This window comes from Hippopotamus amphibius, chromosome 2, assembly GCF_030028045.1.
Source record: "Hippopotamus amphibius kiboko isolate mHipAmp2 chromosome 2, mHipAmp2.hap2, whole genome shotgun sequence".
NCBI classification, from domain to species: domain Eukaryota; kingdom Metazoa; phylum Chordata; class Mammalia; order Artiodactyla; family Hippopotamidae; genus Hippopotamus; species Hippopotamus amphibius.
The window spans coordinates 13424093-13441998 of NC_080187.1; the positions used below are offsets into that span (position 1 = coordinate 13424093).

The window sequence follows — 17906 nt, forward strand, 5'->3', positions numbered from 1 at the left end:
TTTCATGTACAGCACAAACAGCACAGGTTTGGTGGTCAAGGCAGACTTGACTTCCACTCCCAGCTCTGCCATTCAGAGGCTGGGTAACTGTGGACAATTAACTTTTCCTCCCTAGATCACAAAGAAGGGTGTCTACCGAAGTGTTTAGGAGAACAGTCCCCGAAGCCTGACTGAAACAGAAGGAAGGGGGCAGGGCACAACCTTTGAAAGAAGGACATAGCCTGAGCACATGACATAAACTGATTAGAGCCAAATGGGTCCAAGATGGTGGACAAGTCGACTTCCACTAGACCTTGAGCCTTAGTAATACAACCGTAAGGATCAAAAAGTGGCTTGTGGCCCAATTCCTGGAAATCTCTGCCCCTTCCTGAAATAGCTGGAATACTCCTCCCACTCATTAGCCTATGAAATTACCCACTCCTGTAAAAACTGACTACCCCATACCCTGGTGCCCTTCTCACCTTCTGAGATGGGCCACTCTCTGATGTGGAATGTGTTTCTCTCTAAATAAATCCACTTTTAACCTATCACTTTGTCTCTCACTGAATTCTTTCTGCGATGAGACATCAAGAACCTGAGCTTCATTAAGTCCTGAAACCAGGTTTGTGATCTCAGTTGGAAGACCTTGGGTTTTGGCCGGGTTTGAATCCCAGCCATGTGGGTTCAAGTTCCAGTCTGGGTTTAGGCTGGGTTCGAGTCCTGGCACGTGGGTTCAAGTCCCAATGTGAGGTACACGGTTTCAAGACTGCCAAGGTTTGAGGCTCAGATCCATCACTGCTTAGCCAAATGGCCCTGGGCAAGTAATTGTACCTCTTTGCCTCAGTGTTCGCATCTGTCATGTGTGTATAATACCACTAAGTTAATGGGATTGTTGTAAGGATGAAAAGAGTTACTAAATGTGCTTGTCATAGTGACATGCTCAATAAACACTATCTGTTATTGTTTCCTCACCTGAAAATGGGGACAGGAAGATTAATAAAAACGTTACCTTTCTTCTTCCACAGTTAGTGTTGGGAGCAAATGAGAGATGATGGCTGCATATGCAGGTACCGACTATTTTAAATGCTGTCAATCAGATCAGTAATAAAAATAATAATGAAATCTCCCACCAAGAGAGAGCACAGCATACTGGCTACAGGCCCAGGCTCTGAGAAAGATGTCTGTCCTTCCCCTTACTAACCATATGACACTGGGCACAAAGAACTCCTTTCTCCTGTGACTCAGTGTATTCATCTGTAAATAAGGGTAATAACATACCTACCTCAAAAGATTGTTATGGGGACTTCCCCGGGGGCGCAGTGGTTAAGAATCCGCCTGCCAATGCAGGGGACGTGGGTTCGATCCCTGGTCCTGGAAGATCGCACACGCCACAGAGCAACTAAGCCTGTGTGCCACAACTACTGAGCCCGCGTGCGCACCTAGAGCCTATGCTCCACTTCAAGAGAAGCTACCACAATAAGAAGCCCACGCATCGCAACAAAGAGTAGCACCTGCTCTCCACAACTAGAGAAAGCCCGTATGCAGCAACGAAGACCCAATCAGCCAAAAGTCAATCACTAAATTAATTAATTTTAAAAAACAGATTGTTATGAAAATAGTACTTAATGTACAAATAGCACCTAGAACGGCAGTGGGCACACTGGCTGCATTACCATCCGTACTACATGGTCCTGTTGCAGGGGCTACGGATACAGCAACGAACAAAGCTGATGAAGCTCCACCTAAGCACATTCCACTGAAGGAGGGAAAGAGAACACACAAGTCTATAAACTGATGCATCAGTGCTATGAAGAAAATAAAGCAAGACAGGGAGAGGAGGAGGACCCTTATTACGATCACAGTAAAGACCCACTGATACCTGCCTAGTCCTCTAGCCCCAGTGCCATCTGCTCCCCTTCAATCAGAATAACAATGACTCCCATTTGCAGAGCTCTTGCCACGTGTCAGGCTCTGAGATGACGCACACTTTGTGCATTAGCTGTGTGAACCTTCACATCATTCCTATGACATGAACAGTCTTATTACCTGGTTTTTGCAGATTAGAAAAGAGAGGCTCAGACAGATCAAGTAACCTGCCAAGGCCACACAACAAGTTCCTGGTAGACCTGGGATCTGAGCCCAGTGCATGAATTCCAGGCCTCCCTTTCTGGTGCCAGACAAATCTAAGCAGCTAATCTGACTAGCTGCGGTGACCCGGAGAGCACCGCTCGTTCACTATGGCCTGCTTAGACACGCAGCTCACTGCTGCTCCTCCAGCTCCCCTACGGGTCGAGGCACAGTGCGAGAAAGCAGAAGGGGAGTCCCAGAGGTCAGCCATGGAACAGTGACCTGACCCCCAGCGGCCAACTGCCAGCCTCTGTAAGTAGTTGCAGGACACAAAGGGTGGACAAGAGAGGAGGGGTGGGGGGAGAAGGGGCCTGTCCTTTGGGGTGCAGCTTCTGCACAGGCGTTGATGGCAGTTTTCTCCTCCGCCCATGCTCCGCTCTTGATTCCTGACGGCACTTTCTTGCGTGTTTGAAACGGAACACCTGTGCAGGGAGGGGGCCCCCATTCCACAGTCTTGGGACCTGAATAGTAGCAGGCGCTCCTAAAAAGCCGCAGGCTGGGTGAGGAGAAAGCAGGCATCCTAAAACTGCACAGAGGCTCGCCAGGCCTGGAAGTTGAGAGAAACACCACACTTCCAGTCCTCCCGCAGAATGAATGAATGAACGGCCCTGGAAAGCAGCGACGGCGAGCAGGCGGCGGGCATGAAAGGGCTGGAAAAGCAGCTGCAGTTCCTCAAACGTAGCTGGTGGCTGCCCCAGCCCAGATGAGGTCATTATGTAGCCTCCGCTGACTTCTGTTTTCCTTCCACCATCACTAAAGGTCTGTGTGTGTGCGAGTTGTGTAAGCAAAGGGTATTATCAATATTTCCTAGAATGCGCACATTAAACACACTATCCCTGGTACAAGATCCACAAAGCGATGCAGCAGCTAAACAAAGAGGCCACAGAGCTAGACGGAGGGAGGTTCCAGGTCAGCAGCCTAAAAAGCAATGTGATAGTGTGGCAAGAACATGCGCTTCAGAAACAGACAGATTCCATTTGAATAATGACTCCTCTGCTTACTAATCTGTGACCTTGAGCAAAGTACTTAACTTTCTGATCCCCAGTTTCCTCATCTGTATTATACCCATCTCAAAATGGCATTTCTCTGCAGGCACAAAACAATGAGATCACCATGAAAAGAGGTACAGAAGATTCTAAGCCAAAAAAAGCAAGTTGTGACACTGCAGACACTTAATCCCATGTATGTAAACTAAGTATGTGTGTGTGTATGTATCTTTTAAAATCTGGGAGGATATATATTAAATTTACCAACAATTACTTCTGGGAAGAATATTATTTGGGGAGCAATAAAAGAACCTTTTATTTTTCTGTAGGATTTGAATTTTTGCAATTAATGTGTATCATTTTCATAATTAAAGAGATGAAAAGTATATATCTGATAAGAGTCTAGTATCCAGAACATACAAAGATCTCCTACACTTCAACAACAAAGGTACAAACAACCCAATTTAAAATATGGGCAGAATGAAGTAAGTAAGAAAGAGAAAAACAAATACCGTATACTAACACGGTATATATGGAATCTAGAAATATCTTACTGATGAACCTGGTGACAGGGCAGGAATAAAGATGCGGAAGTAGAGAATGGACTTGAGGACACAGGGTGGGAAGGGGAGGCTGGGGCGTAGTGAGAGAGTAGCATTGATATGTATACACTACCAAATGTAAAAAAGATAGCTAGTGGGAAGCTGCTGCATAGCACAGGGAGATCAGCTTGGTGCTTTGTGACAACCTAGAGGGGTGGGATAGGGAGGGTGGGAGGGAGCCTCAAGAGGAAGGGGATATGGGGGTAAAATGTATAAGTACAGCTGATTCACTTTTGTTGTACAGTGAAAACTAGCACAACAGTGTAAAGCAATTATACTCCAATAAATACATATTAAAAAAATGGGCAAAGGACTTGAATAGACATTCTTCTAAAGATGTACAAATGGCCAACAAGCACATGAAAAGATACTCAGCATCATTAACATTAGGGAAATGCAAGTCAAAACTACAATGAGATACCACTTCATACCCACTAGGATGCCAATAATAATAACAATGACAACAAGCACTGGCAAGGAGATGGAGAAATTAGAATCCTGCAACATTACTGGGAGGGATGTGAAACGTGCGGTCCCTGTGAAAAAGTTTGGCAGATCCTCAAAAAGGCAGTTATCACAGGACCCAGCAATTCCACTCACATGTACACACCGAGGGGAACTGAAAGCATGTTCATAGCAGCATTATACATAATAGCCAAGAAGTGGAAACAACTTGAATATTCATCAGCTTACGAAAGGATAAATAAAACGTGGTCTATCCACACAATGGAATACTATTTAGCAATAAAAAAGAATGAAGTACTGATACACGCTACAACATGGATGAACCTTGAAAATATTATGCTGAGCAAAAAAAAGTCAGTCACAAAAGACCACATACTGTGTGATTCCATTCATATGAAATCTTAAGAATAGGGAAATCAGCGCGAGGTGGGGGGCAAAAAAAAAAAAAATTGGGAAATCGACAGAGACAGAAAGCAAACTAGTAGTTGCCTAGAGCAATCCCTAAGGAGGGTGATTTGAGGTAAAGTGGGGAGTGACTGCTGGTGGGTTCAGGGTATCTTTGTGGGGTGATGGAAAATGTCCTAAAATTGAATGTGGTGATGGTTCCACAACTCTGAATATAGTAAAAACCTTTGTATTATACACTTTAAATGGGTGAATTATACCTCAATAAAGCTATTAAAAAATAACCCACGCTAATCTGGTTCTCATCACTGAACAGCACTTGTCTTCTAGGTGGAGGGCTTAAAGTAGGCAGCATGCCTTGGCCTCCTCACCTGTGGGACAGCAGTGCTGCTCCCCCGTAACAGGTAACAATCACCACGCAGAAAAGGTCATGGGAACACTCAATAACAACAGTTAATTCAATAATGAAAATTTTTAAAATAACATTATCTCTCACTTAGTGAACGTCTTTCCTTTCGTCACTGGTATTAGACCTGCATCACAGTCTAAGAGCTCTCCTTGTCTATTCCTGTTCCCTCTCCCCTTTATCCTTCACAAGAGTTCTCCCAATAACTCTTCAGAAAAGTAAATATTGCTACCATCCCATTTTACAGAGGAGGAAACCGAGACTCAGAGAGCTGAAATAACTAGCTTAAGGTCCCACAACCCACTTTATTAGTTCTCTTCCTCCAGTTGTCCTGACTGTAACCCTGGCTCCTCCAGGTATCAATTCCAGCTCTCCCCGGCTACACAGCAGCTACTCCTCCCTGTTTAACTCCGCCTGGGGACCCTGCTACCCTGCTGTACCAGCTGCTCTCCCTAGAAAACCCTGGTCATCATCCATGAGAGACTGTACATCAGCATGTGCTGTGAAAAAACACTTGAGAAAGAGAGTCCAGACTAGGAGAACCACAACCCAGGGCTTTTCACTGCTACCTGGTGAAATTGCCCGGTCTGATCCCAAGGAGAATTCTCCTCCATGCTGTCACCTTGGGACAAAGTCTGAGGGCAGGAAGGAGCCTGGCCTAGGCGTAAGGTCTATCATTGCTAACAATGCCTGACGGAAAAGTGGGAGCCAGGGACGGCAATTACCCAACAACCGTGAGGCCTTGGGGAGCAGTTCAGTGGGCTGAGGGTGTCAAGAAGAGCAGAGGCCCCTTGGCCTTTCCAGAAACACTACGCAAATCTCACACCACAGGCTGGACTAGTCATGGAATTTTCTTCTTTGGGATATACCTTCCAGGAGGTCTTGTTCACCATAATTCATATTCAAAGAACAAACCAAGTGCTCATTAACAATCAAACTACAGTGTTCCTGAGCAACTTACATTCCAAGATAATTACAACATAATGACTCAACTCCTCCCACCCCTAAAAATGGAGGAAAAGATAGGAGAAAAGGATGAACATGGGGCTGGGGGAGGGGGTTAGTGAGGAAGAGAGGCAAAGAGAGTGTTAAGGACTAAAAGAACAATCAGCAAACAGAAAATATCATTGGTTTTACTCCCAAATAATCAGAAAAAGAATGTTTCCGAGAACTCCTTAACCAGGAGAATTTGTTAAATAATAACAAATACTATAAGAAAAAGGAATTCACGTTTATGACACGCCAGGCCTCACACTAGGAGTATCACATATAATATCCCATTACTCTTCAAAAAAATCACAGAAATTATGCCCATTTTACAGATAAGGAGGCTGAAGCTTCCAAAAATTAAGCAGCTTGCCCAAGGTCACTACAGCGGGCACACTCCCCGGGGTGCTGTCAGCCAGTGGCCACATGTGGCAGAGGGACTCCTCTGACAGGCAACCTTCCCTCAGGAATGCCCTGCAGCCCGGCTGAGGTTCTCAGAAATGCAGTGCAGCACGAGTCGTCTTCGACCCAACCCTCCTCTCTTCCTTTCTTCACCAGTGGCAGACCCGCACCCTGTGTCTTTCACAGGCCTTTCCTCCCCCAAATCTCATGTCCAATTCTGTCCTGGCACCTGCTTTCAGAGAGCCCAAGTTGATATACCCAGAGGATGGCAGAACAGGGATCTGAACCAAGGTCTGTCTAACCCCAAAGCCCTCGTGCTTTCCTTTATACCCGAGATTAACTGATAAATAAATCATGCTGCTACATCCAATGATCAATTCTCAGACCTTCTCTTCCTTGACCCACCAGCAATATCCAGTGTGGCTGATGAGTCCTTCCTCTTTAAAACACTTCCTTTGGTTTCCAGGACCCCACATTCTCCTAGTTTTCTGGCCCCTTATTCTTGGTCTCTCTTGGTGGTTCCTCCTGACCGCCCTGACCCATAAACCTTGATGTGGACTGTCCAGGGTTCAGTTCCCAAACCCGCCTCTTCATTATCTATATTTGCTCTCGAAAAATAATCTCATCTAATTTCATGGCTTCTTCTACAGGTTCATGCTTCCCAGATTCCTCTCTCGAGCCCGCACGTGTCACCTTAACTCTAAACTTACATACCTAACAGCCTACTTGACCTCTCCACTTGGACGTCTAGTAGTTTCTCAGAATAAATATGGACAAAACCTGCTCTCCCCTCACACCCAGCCTGTCCTCCCACGTCTGCCCTATCTCAGTAAATGGCAACTCCATCCTTCCAGCTGCTCAGCCAAAAACCTTGAAGTCATCTTTGAGTTCTTTCTTCCGAAATTTACAACCAATCTGTCAGCACATCCTGGTAGCTTTTCTTTTAAAATGTACCCAAAATCTGACCACTTGTGACCAACACCGCTACCACACCAGTCCAGACACCATACCTGGATCGCCACAATAGCGCCTAACTGGTCCCTGCTTTCACCCTCGCCTTCCACAGTATCATTCTCACAGTAGCAGCCAGGTCAAAACCTACATCAGGTCATGTCCCTCCCCAGCTCAAAACCCCCCAGTGACGTCCCATTTCACTCCAAGTAGAAGCCAAAATCCTCAAAAGGCTCTAGTAGGGCTATGGTGGTTAATTTTATGTGTCACAACTGTGCCCAGATATTTGCCCAAACATTATTCTGGGTGTTTCTCTGAGGGTGTTTTTGGGGGGTTTTTGTTTTGTTTTGTTTTTAAATTTTATGTATTTATGTATGTATATATTTCTTTATTTACTGGCTGTGTTGGGTCTTCATTTCTGCATGGGGGCTTTCTCTAGTTGCAGCGAACGGAGGCTACTCTTCCTTGCGGTGTGTGGGCTTCTCACTGCAGTAGCTTCTCTTGTTGTGGAGCTCAGGCTCTAGGCACACGGGCTTCAGTAGTTGTGGCAAACACGCTCAGTAACTGTGGCTTGCAGGCTCTAGAATACAGGCTCAGTAGTTGTGGCACACGGGCTTAGCTGCTCTGCGGCATGTGGGATCTTCCCGGCCCAAGGATTGAACCCGTGTCCCCTGCATTGGTAGGTGGATTCTTAACCACTGTGCCACCAGGGAAGACCCTCTGAGGGTGTTTTTGGATGAGCTGAACATTTAAATTAATAGACTGAGTAAAGCAGACTGCCCTCCCTAATGTGGGTGAGCCTCACTCAAACAGTTGAAGGCCTGCATAAAACAAAAATAACAGAGAATTCCCCTGAATAAGAAAGAATTCCTCCTGCCTGACTGTCTTCAAGCTGGAACGATGGTTTTTTTCCTGCCTTCGACTCAAACTGAAACATCAGCACTTCCTGGGTCTCAAGCCTCCTGGCCTTTAAACTGGAACAACACCATCAGCTCTCCTGAGTCCCCAGTTTGTCTTCCAAGACTGCAGATCTGGGGACTTGTCAGCCTCCCTAGTCACATAAGCCAATTCTTTATAATAAATCTCTTTATACATACACACACACACACACAAAATATGTATATACACACATACATACACACATATAAACATATATACATACATCTATCTATATAGATGTAAGTATATAGGGTGTGTGTGTGTGTGTGTGTGTGTGTGTGTGTGTATGGCTACAATTCTATCCTGTTGGTTCTGTTTCTCTGGAGAGCACTGACTAATAAAAAGACTTTACATGACATTGGCCTCTCCATTTCACTCTGACCTCAACTCCTATTTCTCTCCCCTGAGGTGGTGGTTACAGGGACCCATATATCTGTCAAAATTCATCATCATATACACTTGAAATGGACTCATTTTTTACATGTAAGTTATACTGCAATAAACTAAAACAAAAAAAAACCAAAAAACTTAATATTCCAGACTGCCTCTCACACCAAAAAGTGGCACATAAATTCACTTCAGATTATGCATCCTGATTTGAGCTCTGACAATTACACTCCACATGATTTGGGTTGGTATATAATTAAATTTTAAAATACCAATTACTGCCCCTTATTACAGAAAGAAAAAGTGCTCTCAGAGGTCCACAGATGTAAGAATAGACTTTGAAGTCAAGCAGACCCATACTTAAATCCTGCACAACTCTGTCTTTATTAACTAAATGAATTTGAACAACTTATTTAACCTCTCTTAGGCTTACTTAGCTCATGCATAAAAAAATAAGGAATAAGAGAATGACAAATAATATAGCATAAGGCCTAGAATATAGTTTGCACTCAGTAAATAGTCACTTTGCTTAATATTATTAATGTTATTACGCAGTGAGCCAGGAGAGCCATTCAAGGGGTATCCTAAGAGAGTGATGTCAAGTTTGGGTCTGAGGATCACTGGAGAGGTCACTCAGGTGTATTGCAGTTGGTCATCTGGCCCTGAAATGTCCACATTTCTAAGAAGCTCAGTGGTATGCAGCACACTGGTGCAAACAGGCACTGAGACAATAAAAGAGCAAAAGCTACACCAAGGCCCCCCACTTCCATTCACCTCTTCGCCAATTACAGCAGAAGAACAAGAAGCAAAGCCTTGGCAGATCATTACAACACTGTTAGTAAATGAGAAAAAATTGTAAACGACCAAGATATTCAACAATTGGGAACTATTCAATGTTATACGTTAACATGCAAGCACTATGCATCCCTTAAAAAGAGTAAGGAAGAACTCTCATCAGAGAGAGCAATGACACATTAAGTAAAAAAAAAAAAATGAAGTGCAGAAGAGTGTGTATAATATACCCATACCATTACAAGAAACGTGGAGAAGGAGATTTAGACATGTGTCTGAAGTTGCATAGAAAAAAATCTGGAAAATCAAGGTGCTAAAAGTGGTGCCCCATGGAGAAGAGGATGGAGGTATTTGAATTTTTTATTTAATCCTACTTAAAGTAAAACCGATGCAGACACTGACAAGAAATCATGAAAGAGGAGGACAACCCAGGAAGCATGCAACTGCGCTGGGGAATGAGTTGGTCTCAAGCACTTTTATTTCTTCGGTGAATTCATGATTCCTTACAGGTTTATTTAAAGCCAGACATGAACTCAGCGCTCTCAAACCAAAGCAGCCTCATTCTACTTTGGGTGGTTTTCTCATCAACATTTGGTGAAACATTGAGCTAGGGAGTATTTGCTGGTTTGTTTGGGGGCATAATGAAGATGTGAATGGGGTGGGGGCCCTGATCAAAATAAACTGCTCAAAACTTTTCAAGGTCCCTGATTAAGAAGTGAAAGACTGATATACCAGAAAAAGTTGCCATCTGGAGAAAAGAACAGGGAATAAGGCAGTATATAAGACTTGAGTTCCATCCTGCTTCTGCCCCTTGGTAGCCCTGTGACAGCGGGCACTGACTCCCGGGAGCTTCGTGTCTCCCATCAGGCAAGCGGGCATAAGAACAGTCTCCCAACCTCAGAGTGGTGCTGCGAGAATTCAGGGAGAAACCCTCAAGCATTCAGCAAGGTACCTCCAGGCATAGCACCTGTAGTGCAGATGGTTACTAAACAGGACCCCAAACTTGATTACACAAATAAGAAAGAAAAATAGAAGAAACTATTTCAGTGAATCTTGATTAACAGAAATGTTCAAAGAATCCGTCCAGCTGACTGACTAAGTGGAAGAACGCTGGACAGAGAAGAAAACAAAAGCCATACACATCATCACTGGGGACGGATGTAACCCAGAGCCTGTGAGGTCCAATGTCATCTTGCTGCGGACAGCCAGGAGAAAAACTTGCACACAGCCGCACACAGCTGGATTTGCAGAGACTACGGAAAGAAAGCTTGCTGATATGAACCACCCAGGCGCCAAGTCTGACCTGTTATTGCGTTAGGATTTATTCTCCACCTACTTTCCAACATGATCAGAGGCAGATTACACGAAAAGTCATGTAGTCAGTAGACTCATTTAAATAAGAATATAAGAATCAGAGGAGTGTGATGAGGGTGAGGTACCAGCTGAGATCTGTCGCAACTGAAAATAAAACTTAGCTCTGGGCATCCAGAGTGAAGGCAAAAAAGCAAACTTGCAGGCTATCATTAGGCAGAGGAAGAATCGCAATCAACCAGGAAAGGTAAATTTTTATAGAACTAAACTTGAAAATTAATCATCGGAAACTGATCCTGGGAATTTATGCTTCTGATTCCCTCCCACCTCCCAAACTCCTAACATGAGCTTTAGTGTGTCATCTTCCTCCGCGCAGCTTTGCCAACTACCAGCTGTGTGACCTGGAGCCAATGCCTCACCTCTTGGAATCTCAGTTTCCCCACCCTTTTAAAGGGAGGGATGTGCCTATTTATGAAAAGGAATGAAGGAACATTTGCTAGCGCTAACTGGGTGCTTGCTAAACATCAAAATTTTTGTGTACATCATCTCACTGAAATCTCCCAGTAACTATATAAGGCCAGTCCTGTAAATATTCTACAGATGAGCTCTCCAAGATTCAGAGGTCGAGATGGTTGCCATTGTCACACAGCTAAAAAGTAGAAGAGTCAGAACTCAATTTCAGGCTTTTGTGATACCAAGGCACAAATATAACCATTAGACTTTTCCATTCTTCCTGTATATGCCAAGCACCTTACAGTTCCTGGCACACAGTAGGTACACAACATATTAGTCCCCTTCCTCACTCCTTCCTTTTCTCCTAAAGTTAAATTATGTAGATATGGAAATTTTTATGTCTACTGAAATAATATTAGTATATATAGCTTCTTTCCTCTAAGGAGCTCACACTACTTAATCTATTTTCTCTACTAATCTCACCAAAGCTCTAGCTATCATTATGTCTTATTTCATTTATTTTACAAATAAGGAACTAGAAGGCAGCAATCTGCCAGGGTGACATGCCCAGAGTCATATGGAAGTCACTGCCAAAACCAAATAAAAACCTTGGTCCTCTTTACGTCTAAATCAGCCTTTATCCTCTCATATGACACTGCCTCCATAATAAAGAACAGATCATTCATTTTTTATCTGGAAAACTACCAAACATATAATTCAGTAAGGGGCCTCATGACCTTACCACCTTGTCAAAGGGAAGAAAGTGTATAAAAAATGAGGTTTGCAGGAGCAGACGGTTTTGGTCCGTCAACTTTCTCTTGGATTACACCCATTAACCAACATAAAATAATGCAAAATATAGTGTAACAGATCCCCATGTCTTTGGAAATTCAAGTTAAACTCACTGATCTTTCCAACTTATATACAATGCACAAGGGCAATCATTAACTCGTGTGGGCTGCAGAGGTGCACATTATGGCAATAAGCTCTTTGAAGGAAAAATATGATCCACAACTGGGCCACTCTAAGAAGATCCAAGTCAGCCACGAGCATCTACTGGCATAAGTTCACAGCGTCACAGCATCCTGCAGCTCCAGGAGGGACCTGGCAGACCACTGAGAACAACCCCTTCACCCTGTGCATCAGGAATCTGAGGCTCAGGGAGGTTGAGTGGCTTTTCCAAGATTTCCCAGACAGGAGTGCAAGAATGCAAAAATAAAGCCGCTGACTAGTATCCACTCCGCTTGCAAGTCCTGCCTCTGATGTCCGTGAGTACACTTGGTTCACCCTCCACAATTACCCATCTATACAGAGAGTGCAGGAGAAAGAGTCTGGACTATGGGAACAGAACAACTCAGGATTCAAATCCTGACTGCTACTAACTGGCCATGTGATCTTGAGCAAGTCCCTTAATTTCTCTGAATTTCAATGTCTTCATCTATAAACTGTGGGTAAGAGTAAATTTTCCAGGAAGCTGCCGGTAATATAGACAAAGGGCCCAGCACAGGCTTGAATTCCACAAAGGTAAACATCAGGTCCACATACATCCCCAGCACCCACCACAGAGGCTGGCATAAAACACATCTGTAGAAAATTTGCTAAGCGAATCAATGAACTAACCAAGCAAACAGGTACTGGACTTGCACTCAGGTCTATCTGCTTCTTAAACACTAAGTTACATTGCTCCCAATTCACATGATTTCAAAGCAGAGTGTTAATTCTGACTTACAGAGTACCGAGTACACAATAGAATAAGGAGGCCATTTTCTGGCCATAAAGCAGGAAAAAGGTTCAGTGAGAAAGTTCCTAGACTCTCATTGTTGGTATTAATTCTTGTTGCTGGCATGGATACATCATGAGGCATCAGAATCAACTAAACCTGGGTTTAGGGCCCAGCCTCAGCATAAGCTGTGTGACCTCAGAGATATTACTTTACCTCTCTGAGCCACAAATGGGGGGAAAAACCTACCTTATAGAGACTGTGTGACAAATGAGGCAATCAATACAGAGTACAGGATGATGTGTGGCACACAATGACTTGACGAGTGTCACACTCCACTTCTCTTCCAGTTATTTGGAAGCTTCATTCATTCATTTCACTTAGGTCTCTGCTCCAATGTCACTTCCTTCCTGAACCTTCCTACCTACAATAAAACCCCCAACTCTCTATCCCCTTAGCCTATTTTTCTTCATAGTCCTTACCATCACCTGACATTACATTATGTGTTTGTTTCTCTGTTTATTGCGCCTACTCAACTATCAAGTAAGCCCTTGGAGGAAGGGGGCTTCTCATCGTTTGTTTTGTTTACTGCTCTATCTCAGCAACTAGGAAAGGGCCTGGCGTGTAGTTAGTGCTTAATAAATATTTGTTGAGTGACCGAATGAATGAATTCAACACTTATTTGGGACTTGCTATATGTGAGGCACTGTATAGAGAAAGGGGTTTAAAAGTAAGAACTGAGATTACAGAAGGAGAAATTACTTCTGCCTGCCATGGAATCTGAGAAGATTTATATCTCGCCTGGACCACTGCAGTGGCCTCCCGACTATGCTTCCTGCGTCTGCTCTGTCCCCCTACATTCCACTTGTTAATCAGCAGCCAGAGGGACCCCCCAAAAGTCAACATCAGATCAGATCACTCCTCTGCTTAAGGGCTTCCAATGGCTTCCCACTACAATGAGAGCACAGCCCACACTCCTCACCACGGCCTGTAACGCCTAGAGCACCGTCCTCTCACCAGCCCAACCCCTCTCCTACCACGCTTTCCCTCCCTCACTGAGTTTCAGACACAATGGCTTTCTCTTTATCAAATATGCCAAGGTCTTGTTTCTTTTCCTTTTTAATTTAAAAATAAACATACATTTTATGCATTTGAAACTCTAAGTTCCACATATTTACATAATTAACGATATTCTGTTCTTATGCCTAAAATTCTTCAACAAGTGAGGACTAAAGGGAAAATGACTCTTCAAGGAACTAGAGACCTTTTCGGGCGCCAGGCCTTTCGGCTGTCTGTTCACTCTGCCTAGAAAGCTCTTCCCCTAGGCCGGCTCTTCCTCATCATTCACTTGCAGGCAATCATGTGACTTCCTTAAAGAGTCCACCCCAGCTAAGCTGTCCCTGCCACCATCACTCTCATCAAGGCACTCTCTACCACATCACATTGCCTTTTCTTTCCTTGCAGCATTTCACTATCTGGAATGACTTTCTCTATTTATGTGTCCTATCTTCCCAACCAGAATGTAAAATACATGAGGACAAGGACTTTGCCAGGTTTACTGCTATAGCTGAGTCAGTAAACCAGATCTCAAAAGATGCTGGAGTCTGCCAGCATAAGAGGTACAGGTAAAGGTACACTATTGGTCTGACAGGATCATGGAGTGTTGGTTTCCTTCCAAAGACAACTGCCCTATGACATCAAAATATGTGAACTTCAGCCAGACTTACTTGGGAATGGGTACCCGAATTAGCGTCCCTTCCACTTCTGGGTTCAGATTCATTCCACTTTCTCTTATAGCCTTGATAGCTGCAGCTGTACACTGAAAACCAGATCAAAAGGTAAACAGAATTAGTAAATAATTATTACCAGATGCAAGCCCTCTGTCGATAACTGGCAACCCATCTTGGCAGAACATGGAAACATTTAGTTCTGTTACCAGTAAGATCAGGAAGTTACATTGGTGTAGAGTGCTTTGATCAAGCTGAATAGCAAACTATGTCCACTCCTGGTACTAGTGTATTGCAGGAGTAAAAAAAAAAAGGCAAAGAGAAGGAAAAAATAAAAAGAAAACAGCTCTGCTTCTTTGAAAAGATTTCAATGGTTTGAGGCAACGCAGATCAAAACCACAATAAATCCTCAAGGGAGGGGGGCTGGTCTGTGCAAAGATTGGTGTAAAGACAGCTGAAAGATTTTATACATTAAAAATTCCAGTTGACATTTTACACTCAAAATATACCAGTGCCGATGTGGAATGAGGAAATAAACTTAACTCATTCGCATCTATGCTCACACCAGCTTCACTCATGTTTTGGCATAAGCAATGAAGCTCTGCTCGCTTGGGCGCCAAGAAAGGTAGCGTGAAAGATTTCAGTTCAAATCCCAGCTCTGCTAACCAGGTGACCCCAGGGAATATGCCTGACCTCTCTGAGCCTCCATGTTGTAACCTGAGACCCTGCGGTACTGTACCTCAGGGAAGACTGAATGAGGTAACATGAGCCATGCATTTTGCTCCCTGCCTGGGTGCCTGTAACACCCAGGCAAGGGGCGCTCTATGTAAACGTATTCAATAAAGGTAAGAAAGCACAAGACCCCCAAATAATGATGAGCTGATGTCATCACTTAGCTGAGGCACTGCTGTCTTTTTTTTTTTTTTTGTAGCCTTGGCATGCAGGATCTTAGTACCCAGAACAGGGATTGAACCCATGCCCCCTGCAGTGGAAGCACAGAGTCTTAACCACTGGACCACCAGGGAGAGTCTTAACCACCGGACCACCAGGGAAGTCCCTCTTTTTTTTTTTTAAATTTGTTTTACTGAAGTATAGTTGTTTTACAATGTTGTGTTAATTTCTGCTGTATAGCAAAGTGATTCTGTTATACATATACATATTCTTTTCCATTGTGGTTTACTACAGAACACTGAATATGGTTCCCTGATGCACTGCTGTCCTTACATCCTCCAGGGTCTCTTCTGATACAGCCTTGCCCTCTCACGTGCCAGGTGGCACAGTGATACACTGATTTCCCAAAGTGCCTCATCTCACCTCAAGCGACATTATAACCACACCTGGCCTGCAAACCTAAAGCATAAAAGGAAGCAGTGGTGGAAGACAGATAATTTCATTGGCATGCCAACGTGGAATTCATGAAAACAAGGCCTCTGACATTTTCAAAAGAATCTTAGGTTTGACCAGAGCCAATCCACATTGCTTGGATTCACGGAGCCAATTCCCAGGCTTGAGTTCCTCCCTAGATTTTCTGGTTTAAATAAATGGTGTTTGTTGCACACCTGTTTTACTTTTCCAGGTTTTGTTTTGTTTTTTTAAGGGAGTGCCTAAAAAGCTCATCCATTTCATTTCAAAATGACGTGAATTCTACAGGGACACGAGGTGTTATCATAAGGCCAAAATGACAAACCAGCATTCCACATGCAGATGAATCATCCCCTCAGGCTACAGAATTTTACAGTGCGTCCAATGCTTAAAACTGTAAATTCTTAAAATGCACCTCTGACCATAGACTACAGGAGCTGGATGGGATCTCAGACATAACCAGGTACAGCCCCTTCCTTATGTATGCAGGAACCTGCTGATAAAGGTCCCATCCCTACTCAGAGATACAGTCCCTGAAAGCCAAGAGTAAAGGAGTGAAGACCTTGCCCATCATGCTTCGGGTTACTGGCACAGTTAAGAGGAGACATAGCTCCTCAACTCTCCATCCAATGATGTTACCTTGTCTCTATTACCTTCCAGATCCCCTAGCTCAATGTATTCAGTAATTGTGGCACAGGGAATTTGATTTTTTTTTAATAGCCAAAAAGAATTTGGAACTAGATCTGGTGTATAAAGCGTATGGCCAAGGTAAATAAAAGAGCTGGATAAAGAAATGAAACTTTCCTCTGCAAGAGAACTGCCATCTACCATAATAAAATGAAACACAGATTTCTAAAGTTAACAATAAAGGAAGAATCACCACTTTGAAGGAGTGGCCTGATTTCAAGTCTCCTAATCTTCCTTTTCTGAGGCTTCTCACTGAATGACTGATAACTCAAGCTGGACCGTTCCACCACCACCAGCTTCCTTTCACAGTCTGGCCCAAGTGTTGCCACGAAGCCTTCCCAGGCAAGCATGGGAGCTCCCATGCTGCTTCCAAGCAGGGCAGGAACTATATCTCAGTATTTACATCTTCTCAGCCCAAGGCTCAGTGCCAAATATGTGGTAAGTGCTCAGTAAAAGTTTGTTGAATAAGTATATTAATTCACTGCCTCAGACCTGTTAGAAAAACTTACCTCCTTACTTTTACTTCATGTTTATAAATCCACCCACCCCAAAAAAAACCTTATTTTATACTATTTTATACTTGTTCTGTGTCCTTTCACATGCAGAAAAAATGTGAATCAAGAGAGGTTTCATTTGCAAAGAAACTTACTATGAGGCTGTTCTAAAATACTCTAAACGTATATTTTAGTTTCATAAGGAAGGATCCAGAAACTCAGGGAATTATAGTCATTTTCTAAAAAAGACTTCTGAATTATGCGTGGCTTAGACAAAAAGGCATATATTTCCATTGCATTTCCATCTCCTAGTCTTTACCCCCTCACCGAAGGGATGCCCACTAGCACCCCAGGTAAACAGGCTGCTCTCCAACGGCAGCGCTGACCCACTGGTTGTATCTGTGTCGAGAAAGATCACAGCCCCCACCTGGAGTCAGGCAGGAAAGAGTGCTGTGATCAATCAGCAATGTCTGCTATTACCATTCTTAAGCTAATAAATCTCATTCACATCTACATGCACACCTATGTGTGTGTCTACACTACAGGACAAAACACGAGGAAACTTTTGTAGACAGGTGAACCAGTTCTTGACAAACTGGGTTCAAGTCAACAGATGACTTGCAAGGACTCAAAAAATATCTGTGGGATTAACAAATGGATGGTGAAAGAAGAACAGGCATTAGAGTCAAACAGACCCATGCTCAAATCTTGGCTCTACCATGGC

At 43.7% G+C, this 17906-nt stretch overlaps 1 protein-coding gene across 4 annotated transcripts in view; it reads right to left on the minus strand.

The window, feature by feature from the left end:
• MRRF (mitochondrial ribosome recycling factor) overlaps window positions 1-17906 on the minus strand; it is a 53293-nt gene that overhangs the window by 16407 nt on the left and 18980 nt on the right. For all 4 annotated transcript variants that reach the window (XM_057721125.1, XM_057721124.1, XM_057721122.1 and 1 more), the window contains one exon: window positions 14640-14731. In XM_057721125.1, coding sequence (XP_057577108.1) covers window positions 14640-14731 — 92 coding nt within the window. The remainder of the gene's footprint in view (window positions 1-14639; window positions 14732-17906) is intronic.